The 11,894-nt window shown below is 37.1% G+C and overlaps 1 protein-coding gene across 1 annotated transcript; it reads right to left on the minus strand.

Moving 5' to 3' along the window:
* Positions 1-2,867: 2,867 nt before the first annotated feature.
* Positions 2,868-11,848, minus strand: si:dkey-32n7.7 (uncharacterized). Its single transcript, XM_067429681.1, has 17 exons — positions 11,720-11,848; positions 9,912-10,042; positions 9,550-9,819; positions 9,374-9,469; positions 9,042-9,177; positions 8,825-8,940; positions 8,468-8,746; positions 8,186-8,281; positions 7,895-8,027; positions 7,637-7,761; positions 7,246-7,524; positions 7,037-7,129; positions 6,793-6,925; positions 6,618-6,638; positions 4,564-4,759; positions 3,289-3,563; positions 2,868-3,153 (listed from the first exon to the last, which is right to left on the minus strand). The coding sequence occupies exons 1-17, from the start codon at positions 11,763-11,765 to the stop codon at positions 2,870-2,872; spliced, it is 2,709 nt and encodes a 902-aa protein (XP_067285782.1). The 5' UTR covers positions 11,766-11,848; the 3' UTR covers positions 2,868-2,869.
* Positions 11,849-11,894: the final 46 nt, after the last annotated feature.

The following is an 11,894-nucleotide window of genomic DNA, read 5'->3' on the forward strand; positions in this document are numbered from 1 at the left end:
ACAAATCAATGCAATCAATGTAGAAAGAGACGTACAGTACACTACTGTTCAAGAGTTTGGGGTCAGTAATATTATTTAAAGAAATGAATACTTTCATTCAGCAAGGACACATTAAACTGATCAAAAGTTAAAGGTACTGTATGTAAGTCTTTGACTGTACTAAAGCAATAAAAAATACAATAATATGTTTGCAGATATTTAGGAAACGTGCTGAGTTCACACACTCATTTCTCTGAAAAGCAACGCTACAGCTAGTTATTTTACTTTTAAATGTGTGTTCCGTGTCGGAATGTCTGTTTTTGTTTTGGTCTGTGCGATACCACACAGAAAGACTAATACAGTTTATCCAATAGTATTTCGACACCCTGAGTTGCCAGTTGGCGGAAAACACATTGTATTACTGCCATGGAAGCCAGCAAACAAACTGAGTGAGAGATCGCAGATTCTACCATACCTAAAGAGCCTTGACATCCATCTCTATGAACGGAAGCACATTAAAATGCAGATACATCAACTTGCAGTGTGTAAGTCTCCTCACCTTCCAGTCCCAGTCCCCTTGTCAATTGTGCTTATTCCTGTCGTGTGTTCTCAAACTGACAACCCTATCTGAGGAGACTGAGGAGGAGGGGCGGGGCAAACAATATTTTGGAATTCATTCCTCTCCAACTTTCCTCACATAAACTGGGACTCAAATTTATTGGACCGTTTTCCACCACCAAGTTGCTAAGTCCAGTGCACGTTTGACTCAAATTAACACCCCACTTTACTGGGGGAAGACCTCTGTCCCTCTGCCTCCCAGACTCATTGAGGGGTCTCCGGCTTATACAGTACAGCAGCACGTTGATGTGAGACGAGATTTTGCTACCTACCTTATAGATGTTACTGTTGTATCAACGTTGTTACCTCTATCAAGTCATCCAAGTGATCAGGCAGACCAGAAGGCCAGACCATGAAAACCTGTCTGGAACTAATTCAAATGATCCATTTCAAGAACTTGTTGATATTTTACAGCAAACTTTCACCTATTCTGTTGCCTTACAGATCACAACCATCACGCTTCCTAGGACCACGTTGTCAGCAGTGTACACCACCAGTCCTGTGGTCAATCCAGCGCCCTACTCTGGCTCGGCAGAGGACTGCAATGACCTTCTGCTTCAGTTTTCACTTGCCCTGGAAATGCAGCTACACATTAAATCTTTGTGTACTATCCAACCTCTATTACTGTTACTCTTACTACCTTTGATGTGTCATCCACAGTCGCCCGCCGCGACTCTAAGTTAGCTGACAATTTTGATGTTTGGAGTGCTCTGCCAAAAGCTCCAGCTCCGAAAAGAACCCTGCTCATCTGACTACTTCATCCAATCCATAATCAGAAACCCACCAGGGAGAGGCAAGCAGTGTTTGCAACTTCAAGCTGACAGCCAACATGTTGAGAGCATCACACTTCTGGTTCTGGAGTGCTCAACAGCTTGATACTAGGGTTTCCTAGGGTTCGTCCAGTACAATCAAGTAATAGTTTGGAGTACGGATGACCTCCTCAAGTGGGGCTCCACTTGTCAGGCTACCTACTCCCCATCCCTGTCTGTGACCAAATGTCTACATCCACCTGTGTTGAAGATTTACTCCACCTCTGTCAAAATCCATCCAGATCAACAATCAATAGATATTCCTGGATGTTAAACCCACATTCAGGATGTGATCTACCTGAGACTAGCTTCTCATTTACCACCACACCGACCATGAGACTATGCTAATGACCTGATTCCTGGTGAGCCAGTGCCCAGAGGTAAAACATATCCATTATCTCTCCCAGAACAGCAAGCCATTGAGGAGTAACTTCCCCTGCTTCTGTCAGCCTTTGCTTTGTGGACAAGAAGGGCGGAGGCTTGTGGCCCTGTATCGACTACCGATCATTCAATAAAATCACCAAGTTTAAATACCCTTGTCCTTGCTGCACTGGAACAGATGTGTGGAGCAACACTTTACAGCAACGCTTTTGACCTAAGTGACACCTACAACTGGATCTGGAGTGGGGACAAATGGAAGACCACTTTTGTGACCTTTTTTGACCACTAAGAATGCCGTACGGCCTGGCCAATGCCTCCTCCGTGTTTCAGGAATTTGTGAAAAAGGTGTTCCGGGAGTATCTCCATCATGTATTTCATAAATAAATATGAGGGGACAAGAAGCGTTTGCATTTTTAACATATTAGACATATGAATAGGAGTGAATGTGTACGGAAGCTTATTGCATTCATTTGAGAAAAAAAAAAATCTACTCTGATTTTCTGAATTAATGACTTAATTATCTCAGAATTTTAAAAATTTTAAAACAATAAAAATGTTATTACTTAAAGACAATGTCTCAAACCCAAAGTAAAATAAATCCGGATTAAATTTGAAAGGCGGGACATGTTTACTTCCATGCAATCCAGCTAGAATAGAGCTCTTGGCTGGATTTTGAGGGATCTCATTAATTCAGAAAAACAGAGCAAAAAAAAATATTCATGAAAAATGATCTCATAATTCTGAGATAATTAAGTCATTAATTCAGAAAAACCGAACAAAATATTTGTTTTCAAAAAAAAAATTTAAGTCATTAATTCAGAAAAACAGAACAAAAAAATGATTCATGAAAAATTATCTCATAATTCTGTGATAATTAAGTTAATTCAGAAAAACAGAGTAGATTTTTTTTTCTCAAGTGAATGCAATAAGCTTCTGTAAATGTCTGCACATTTTAAAATAAATATTATTTGCTAATAGTTTAAATTGATTACTTCATAACTACAATTAGACCTAGAACTTATTTTCCCATTCTGATTTATTTATTCCTCTAAATCATTGGTTACCGTAGGGTGTCTCATTCGTCAGTTAGGTTTCTTCTTCTTAGGCCTATTCTGAAGCATTAAAGGTGTTTGGGGCTCCCAAAGGCAACCCCTAGTGTTACTATATTGACACAACTTCTCATTTCCTCCATCAGTTTCCTCTGGACAGGGTTTGCGTACCTGACATGAGACCTTGCCTCCTTCTGGTAGACCAGCACAGATCATGTTGTCTGTTATCTCTCCAGCTCCATAGAGACAGCTGCACTGTCTGTTACCAATTACAGGAACCTCGGCTTCCTGTAGAACATTAGGGGATGGGAGGTACACTGTAGGAAAGACATGAAAAGTTATTTAAAAATGTTTCAAATGGGATTATGAAATGCGTTTAATGTTGAGTTTAATGTAACTAATAAGTGAAACTGAATGTGAAAATTGTATTGAAATTAAAAATGAATTCTCACCTTCTTCACCAATGTTTCGCCATCCGGTGACCCAGCTGTCTGTTCCGTTGTTAAACACACTGAGATCAGATGCTAGACACACAGGTCTGATGTAGTCAGTGAAAGTGACGGGAGAGCTCAATTTGACCAATGCAATATCATTGTCATTTGAAACATTGTTGTAACTAGGATGTTTGATGACTGCAATCACATATCTGAACACTTGATTGGGGTTGAAGATGTCCTTAAGTCTTCCCAAAAGCACATTTAAAGAATAGATGTCATAACTGACATAGCTAAAGAAATAGACAGAAAAAGCAATCAATGAGTTTCAACCCTGTAAAACATATGAAATAAAAGGTAGATTTTTTTATTTTATTTTTGGTGAAACGGAACAATACATTAACCATTTAGACAAAAGAAAAGAAAAAGAAAATACAATTGTACATATGTGTTCTTTTTTAAGCATCATATCAGACTTTTATGACTCATATGATACAGTGTGAGAACATGGAGTTCATACCTGAGAAATAAAAAAAACACTATTTTTATTAGGAGGCTCAAACTGAGAAAAAAATATGCAATGCAATATGGCCAGATAGATAGCTTCTGATTGCTAGTCATTTAAATCAATGTGATCTTTATAACTGTATAACAGACTATTTATATAAAATGCACATGCATATCAGTTGTCACTATATCTGCCAATAATATGTCTTAGTAAGATGATATTCAAATGCTTAGATTCATGATTAAAGCTCTGTAGTTTTTATTGTGAGGGTAAAACTTATGATGAAATACAGTAAAATGATGAATGACTGATTATTTATCTGACAAAGATGAACAAATCAACATTCCTCTAAAGCCTATTGGATCACGTTTGATAATCACAATAATAATAATCAAGCCAAGTAAACCTAGCTTTAGTCCAGTAAGTGTTCATCTATTAAATATTACTCACAATACACAAGTTATTATTACATTTGCTTTGTAAAAGCAGTAAAATTTTCACAGCAAATATCCACGACCTGAAAATGGATTTTGTTTCAATTATACTAAAAGGTGTTTTACTTGTTAAATAAAAGTCAGAGTGCAGAAGGCATGTAGTAAATTGCGTTATAGAGTTTCACCAACGTTTTCTTAGGCGTCTAAGTTATCATGTTGAGGCCTAAGAAATTTCCACATCAAATATGAAAAAGTAGATTATGTAGGGTAAAATAAAAATAAATTCCTTAATTCAAATGCATATACTCAAATCATCTATGAAAGCTGAAGTATTTATTTAAATGAGTTTACCTCTCAACACAGTGGGCAGCGGTCAGCACCCACTCTTTGTTGATGAGAGAACCTCCACAGAAGTGTCTGCCGTTCCGAAGAAGGCTAGCCTGCCATGGCCAGCGTCCAATTGAAGCATTCTGGCCTCCTTCTATGCTGCTGTTGCCATTAAATGTAGTTCTTCCACACACCTGAGCACTGGGAAGATTATATGAGGCTGCAAACACAAAAGACCCAATAGTGTTTTACCCAAGAGCTTCTCACTGCTGCAGCACTGTTGCAGTCATGCACCCCATTTGATGAAGGGGACCATTTTTAAATCCTGATTCAATGTGTACCTTTTATGTGATTATTTAAGTAAAATTCGAAAATAAAAAGCATAATGAAAAAATTATCCTTCCCAACCCCACATAAATTAAAAATAATACAAACCCGATTACAAAAAAAGTTGGGACTGTACAAATTGTGAATAAAAAAAGAATGCAATTATGTGAAAGTTTCAAATTTCAATATTTTATTCAGAATACAACATAGATGACATATCAAATGTTCAAACTGAGAAAATGTATAATTTTAATGGAAAAATAAGTTGATTTTAAATGTCATGGCATGAAATCTCAAAAAAGTTGGGACAAGGCCATGTTTACCACTGTGTGTCATCCCCTCTTCTTTTTATAACAGTCTGCAAACGGGGACTGGGAGACAAGTTTCTTCTACAGGCTTCTAGTTGATCAACTGTCTTAGGTCTTCTTTGTTGCATCTTCCTCTTTATGATGCGCTAAATGTTTTCTATGGGTGAAAGATCTGGACTGCAGGCTGGCCATTTCAGTACCCCTATCCTCTTCTACGCAGCCATGATGTTGTAATTGATGCAGTATGTGGTCTTGCATTGTCATGTTGGAAAATGCAAGGTCTTTCCTGGGAGAGACGACATCTGGATGGGAGCATATGTTGTTCTAGAACTTGTAACACTATACCTTAGGCTTCTGAACTGAGCGCTGATAATAACTTGGGTTGTCCCTGTCCTCTTTAGTCCGGATGATGGGGATGATGATAACTTCAAACTCTTTGCAATTTTTATCTGAGAAACCAATTAATGCCAATTGACCTAGTAAGTTGCAAATTAGTCCTCCAGCTCTTCTTTATGTACATTTAACTTATCCAGCCTCTTATTGCTACCTGTCCCCTTGAGTCCCCTTTTTTGGAATGTGCAGCTCTTATGAAATCCAAAATAAGCCAATATTTGGCATGACATTTCAAAATGTTTCACTTTCAACATTTGATATGTCACAGTATCTATATTCTATTGTGAATAAAATATAAGTTTATGAGATTTGTAAATTATTGCATTCCTTTTTTATTCCAAATGTGTACAGTGTCCCAACTTTTTTTGGAATATTCAGTGTATATATATATATATATATATCAAGCAAAAGGCACTTTTGGTATTAGTATAATTTATACTAAATTTATACTCATAGATTCTCATTAGTGTTCTATCAGCTATAACATATTTAAATCTAGCATATTTTGTTTATGATCCCATACAGTACCCTAGTGAAATACATATCCATATTTTCATGTGATTTGGCAGTTTATTTGATTAAATATCTAAAAGGTATGAACCTAGATGACCACTTTGCAGTTGTGGTCAAATGCTATTAAAGATAAAAATGTGTATAAAATGTAGCATGTTACTTTAGCTACGGCCCCAAATTTGCAAATATCAGATCAGATCTGTCACATCAGATGCACTAGAGTTCTGCTCTGCTCTGTTTGAAACTATTTTCGCTGCTGAAAAATCAACAGTCAATCGCTGTATGATGAATGAATCTCCGACATACATCGCACATACATATCAAGCACTGTTTATGATGAGAGAATCCTATGATAAAATTCAACCCATAAAAGTGGCTAGAGGGAGTGACTGTGTTACATGCCACCGCTTAAATACACTTGCAAATTGCAGGTTTGCGGCTGTTAATGTCAAGCCCTGATTCTGATATAGATAAGGTATTTGCACAGGGATTTCAGGGAAAGCAGAGGTATTAAATTGTTGATGTAATATCATTTACCTTGAGTTTTGTTACAAAATCCTGCAAAACAAAACAGAGGCAGATGTTACATACATATTTATACTCTATTACACACACTTTAAAGAAACTAATAAATGCATATGCTTTGAGACCTTGAGACATGGATTATAAAATGAATTAAGCTAAATTGCACACTTCATTAATATACATATACCCTTTGTTTCTGATGAATTGTCAACACGAAATGCCCATCTACCCATGACGTTAACATTGCTTGTGTATGACAGGTTTGTGATGGAAACAGGAATCGAAAAGACATTAGTAGAGCAGATTGTGTCATAGCCAGACTGTTAATGAAGAAAACACAAAGAAAAAAACTCAGAAAAAACCTCTTCACTCTGCTAAATGTCATAAATCTAATGTTACAATTTATTGACAAATTTTGAGCACTGCTTTACCGCTACAGCATAGCTGGGGGTGATATGATCATAATGCATGAGTGTAAATGACAGGTTTTTTCCAGACACCAAAACCACCTGGAAGGTCGACTCCTGGAAGAGAGAGTTCCTCATTAATGCAAGCATCATTCTGGATATGCCATACAGTTCATTTGAATGAAAATACGGTACTGTGCAATAAAAGTGCATGCCAATTGAAAGAAACGTACCGCTTCACTGTTTCCATAATACGGCACTTTATCCCATGTAGCAATAAAAACCCACGAAGCAGAGAAGTTCAAGTTGGGGTAATATTGGTTTATATTTTTTGAAGCCCGTTTCAAGAGATCACCATCTGTTACTTGTCGGTAAGAGATGGTTCCTTTCCTGATATTATTTATGTCTGTCCACAGTGGAGCGATGATGTCTCTATTTGAGCATGCAGGAAAATCATCGGGATACCACTGGTAAAATGGCTCATCAAAGGTCAGGTCTCCATTATTATTCACCTGTCGGATCAAAATATGTAGATCTAGATTTCTGGATCATTATTTGGACTTTTAAATAACAACATGTATGTGGAATACATATTAATGAATGTCATTAATGAATGCTTCTTACATATATTTTGTCATATACATGGCCAAAGTACACAAATGGCTGATGCAAGGGGATCGCTGGAGAACTTCCATCATCCGACTGTGGGTTTTTTTCATCCTCTGCATCTCCATATGGGTAAAATATTCCTAATATTTCCAATAGTATCATTTTACAGATTTGAAGGAGGACATTTTATAATGCCTAGATTTTTTTCCATGTTATATTTAATGGCTATTTATCAAAAAAAGTGATATTCTTTATATTTAACAGTGGCGTTACCCTCCTCAGGCCCGCCATCAACGCGGAATGCCCAGCGTCCTGGCATATTGACATTGCTGGAGTTGGAGAGTTTACTTTCATCAGCCACAGGGATTGAAAAATAATTTGTTGAGTTTACTGTGTCGTAGCCAGCCTGAGTAAACAACAAAACAAAATAATAATAAAATAATTAACCGTCAAGTCGACCAAGACATTTAACGTTCCATTATTATTATTATTATTATTATTATTATTATTATTATTATTATTATATTCGTAATGATTTGTAACACGATTCGTATTCTGTCCAACCTGAAAACTTTGATCAGTGTATGAGATATTTCCATAGTTCATTATGACAAATGAAAGAGTTCTGCAAATAATTAGAACGACTTGGAGGGAGGATACCTGAAAAAATCAAATAAAACATTGGGTTTTAATGAGAATACGTAGTTATAAATTAAAATTCATTTAACAAAATTATTCTAAATGTATGCAATACTTCTAAAACTATTTCAATCTCTGACTACATTTATATTAAACTTAAATTAGTTTAAGAAGGTAAAAGAAGATTTGTGTAACCAATCAACACACCCTCAAGGAGTCGTTCAAGTAGGGCACTTTATCCCAAGTAACAATGAGGACTTTTTGTACTGAGATCCCAAACAGAGGGAAATACTGTTTGACATCATTTCTCGCCCTGTCCAGTATTCGGCCTCGAGTTATCCGGCGGTAGGAGATGCTTCCATTGACACTACAGTCAAACATTGCCCAGAGTGGAGCTATAATGTCTCTAGTAGAGTAGGCAGGGAAAGCCTCGGGTAGTCTTTCATAAAATGGTTTATCAAATGTCAAATATCCATTATTGTTGACCTATAGTTAAGATAGATAAGATTTAACAAAAGAATACATGATCAATGTACTTCAAATGTAATGTGTTTAACATCTTACATATATGTTCTGGTATATGCGTCCAAAGTACAAGAAAGGATACAGCAAGTCCACAGCTGATGACATTGTATTACTTCGACAGAGAGAGACCGAAGAGTCAGTCGGATAAAACAAACCTGGGAAAAAATATGTTGTTGCATGTCATGGCCTTGGTAGAGTACATACAAAGAGTAAAGCTTAATATAGGGTTTCAGGATAAGAAAGTAAAATCTATTACCAAGTTTTGCTGGTGAAGTGTCAACCCGAAAAGCCCAACGGCCCAAAACATTGACATTTGTGGAGTGGGTCAGGCTAGCGATGTTAGACACAGGAATATTATAATAACTGGATGAATCAATAGTGTCATATCCAGCCTAAAAAAATATTACAAATATGATTGTTACAGGTATATGTGTAAGAACAGCTGTAGCTAATTCTACTAAGAAAAAAATTACATTCCTTGAAAACTGTGTTATTGTATCTCCGCATATAAATTTGGAATTGTCCAGAATATTACAAGTTATAAAATGTTAAAGTAAAAAAATACAGGGCTTTGAAAAGCTTTCTCACCAGTGCAATATGCTTGGTTTGTGGAATATTGCCATAATTAAATACAATAAATGACAAACCAGAACCTGAGATCAGCAGTACTTGAAAAGATGAATTCTAAAGAAAAAAAAAACACCACAACATTAAATCATCACAGTCACAAGACAACTAAAAACAAATAATGAAACAAATCTTACCTGTGCTGAAGTGTTATAATATCTCACATTATCCCAAGTACAAACAAGAACTGAGTCTGCAGTGAAATTTGTTTGAGGAAAATATTGACGTATATCAGCTGTAGCTCGCTGTAGTACTCGGGCACTACTGAATTCTTGGAAGTAAAAGTCACAGTTGTCAATATCGGTCCATAGTGGAGCAACTATGTCTACATGTGTGTAAGCAGGAAGAGGTCGAGGACTTTGAGGAAACAATGGCTGTTTGAAGGTAAGCAATCCACTTTTGTAAACCTAAAAGGGTTTAAAATAACAGATAACGCAACAGTACTTTTAATGGCTAGTGATAAATTGCTTAAGAAAGTCAAAATACAGTGAGTCCTTACATAAATATATCTGTATGTGATCCCAAAATAAGAAAATTGTTTCTGCAAATAGAGAGCAACCGGAAATCCAAATAATCCAAATATATAACCCTGTTGAAGTTTGTGGCCATTTCTGAATGGATAGAACAGTCCTGAAAGCATAAACATTTATATTTCAGCATTTTAATTAATATTTTTTTCATTCATTCAATCATTGTTCTACATGTTTTGAACAAAAAACAACTGTTAAACTATTTTTATCTGGTCTCCTTTCGTTGTAACCGCTTTCTCTATACCAACATGATTTTCTTCTGTGGTTCCTCCAGCCCCTGGGTCAAAGATGCTCTCCAGGGCCATCAAACCAAACTCAGAGTAGCTGAGAGGAAATGCTGCAAGACTTAACATCTATACATGAATTTTTATTTAACAAAGTTCAGGAGAAGCATGTTCAGGTTATCAACTAATCAGCACAAGAGGTATATATAAATATATATATATAGCCGTCTCTCACCTCTGTCCCACAGGATGAGTACTCTGGGTTCAGACCAAATTCCGAGCTTGGAGCCCTCTCCCAGACAGCACACCAAATATACATAAACCATCCTACAACCAATCCCCTTCCACCTACTAAAGGAGATCTTACCAACATTACTACCTGCTCTCACTCATATCATCAACACATTACTCACTACTTTGTGAGAAAATTTCCTGCCACACTCAAACAGGCTCAAGTAACTCCACTCTTTAAAAAGCCAACACGACCCCACAGCAATTGAAAATAGCCGACCAGTTTCTATTTGGACTTTTCCAACTAAAACACTTGAAAGAGTTGAATCCGCTCTCTACTTTTTTTTCACAGAACGATCTACTTGAAGATAGCCAGTCTGGCTTCAAAAGTGGAAAGTCCATGGAGACTGACTGTTGCAGAAACTCTTCGGCTGGCAGGAGCAAACTCCAAGTCATCTGTTCTTATTATGCTGAACCTTTCAAAATCATTGTGCAACTGGGATCTACAATACCAACACCAACCATTACAGCAAGGAACCTGGGGTAGTGTTTGACAACCAGCTGAGCTTTCTCACCTACATCTCAACAACGGCCCGGTCATGCAGGTTTGCGTTCAACAATATTAGGAATATCATACCCTTCCTGTCAGAATATGTGGCTGAGTTAATCTTCCAAGAGTGGACTATTGCAATGCACTACTGGCAGGCTTACCAACCAGCACAACTAATCCTTTGCAGATGATCCAGAAGGCAGAAACAAGTCTAATCTTTTAATGCTGGCTTTCAGGACTACCACTGGAACAGCTCTTCCCTACCTAAAACCACTACTATGTATGCTCCCTCCAGCCAGCTCAGGTCACTGAATGAGGAATGCCTTGTTGTTCCCTTACAATGAGACAAAAAGTCACTCTCCAAAACCTTGACCCTCCCGTTCCTCTCTGGTGGAATGAGTTGCCAACCTCCACCTGAACTGCTGAGAACATCACATCTTTCAAGAAGCAACAAAACCTGTTCTGCAAGCACTTAACCACCCCAGTATCTTCAACCAATGCACACACACACACACACACACACACACACACACACACACACACACACACACACACACACACACACACACACACACACAAAATCTTTTGTCTAGCTGGTTTCTGAATATAGTTTCCTAATTAACCTGGCATTGTGTACAACAACGATTGTTAACTCTTTGATCAATTTCATGTCGCTTTGGATAAAAGCATCTGCTAAATGCATAAATGTAAATGAAAATTAAACATGATATGCAATACATGCCAAGTGTCTTAAATTATTAAATTACTGTACCATTGGGTTCTGATGCACCGTCAGTTCGAAATACCCATCGACCCATGATGTCGACATTGCTTGTGTATGGCAGGTTTGTGGTGTCAGAAACAGGAATCGTAAAGAAATCAGTTGAATCACTTGTGTCATATCCAGACTGTCAATCAAAAGACAAAAATTTCAGTTACACTTATCA

The sequence above is a fragment of the Pseudorasbora parva genome, chromosome 21 (genome assembly GCF_024679245.1).
Source record: "Pseudorasbora parva isolate DD20220531a chromosome 21, ASM2467924v1, whole genome shotgun sequence".
In the NCBI taxonomy this organism is placed as follows: domain Eukaryota; kingdom Metazoa; phylum Chordata; class Actinopteri; order Cypriniformes; family Gobionidae; genus Pseudorasbora; species Pseudorasbora parva.

Bases quoted from the DNA above. Each gene is read 5' to 3' on its own strand.
- si:dkey-32n7.7 (XM_067429681.1), bottom strand. From the start codon at position 11,765: ATGGGTCGATGGGTATTTCGAACTGACGGTGCATCAGAACCCAATG. The intron at 10,043-11,719 runs GTACAGTAATTT...TTATGCTTTCAG, and splicing joins CGGTGCATCAGAACCCAATG to GACTGTTCTATCCATTCAGA. The intron at 8,747-8,824 runs GTAAGATGTTAA...TCTTAACTATAG, and splicing joins GCATATACCAGAACATATAT to GTCAACAATAATGGATATTT.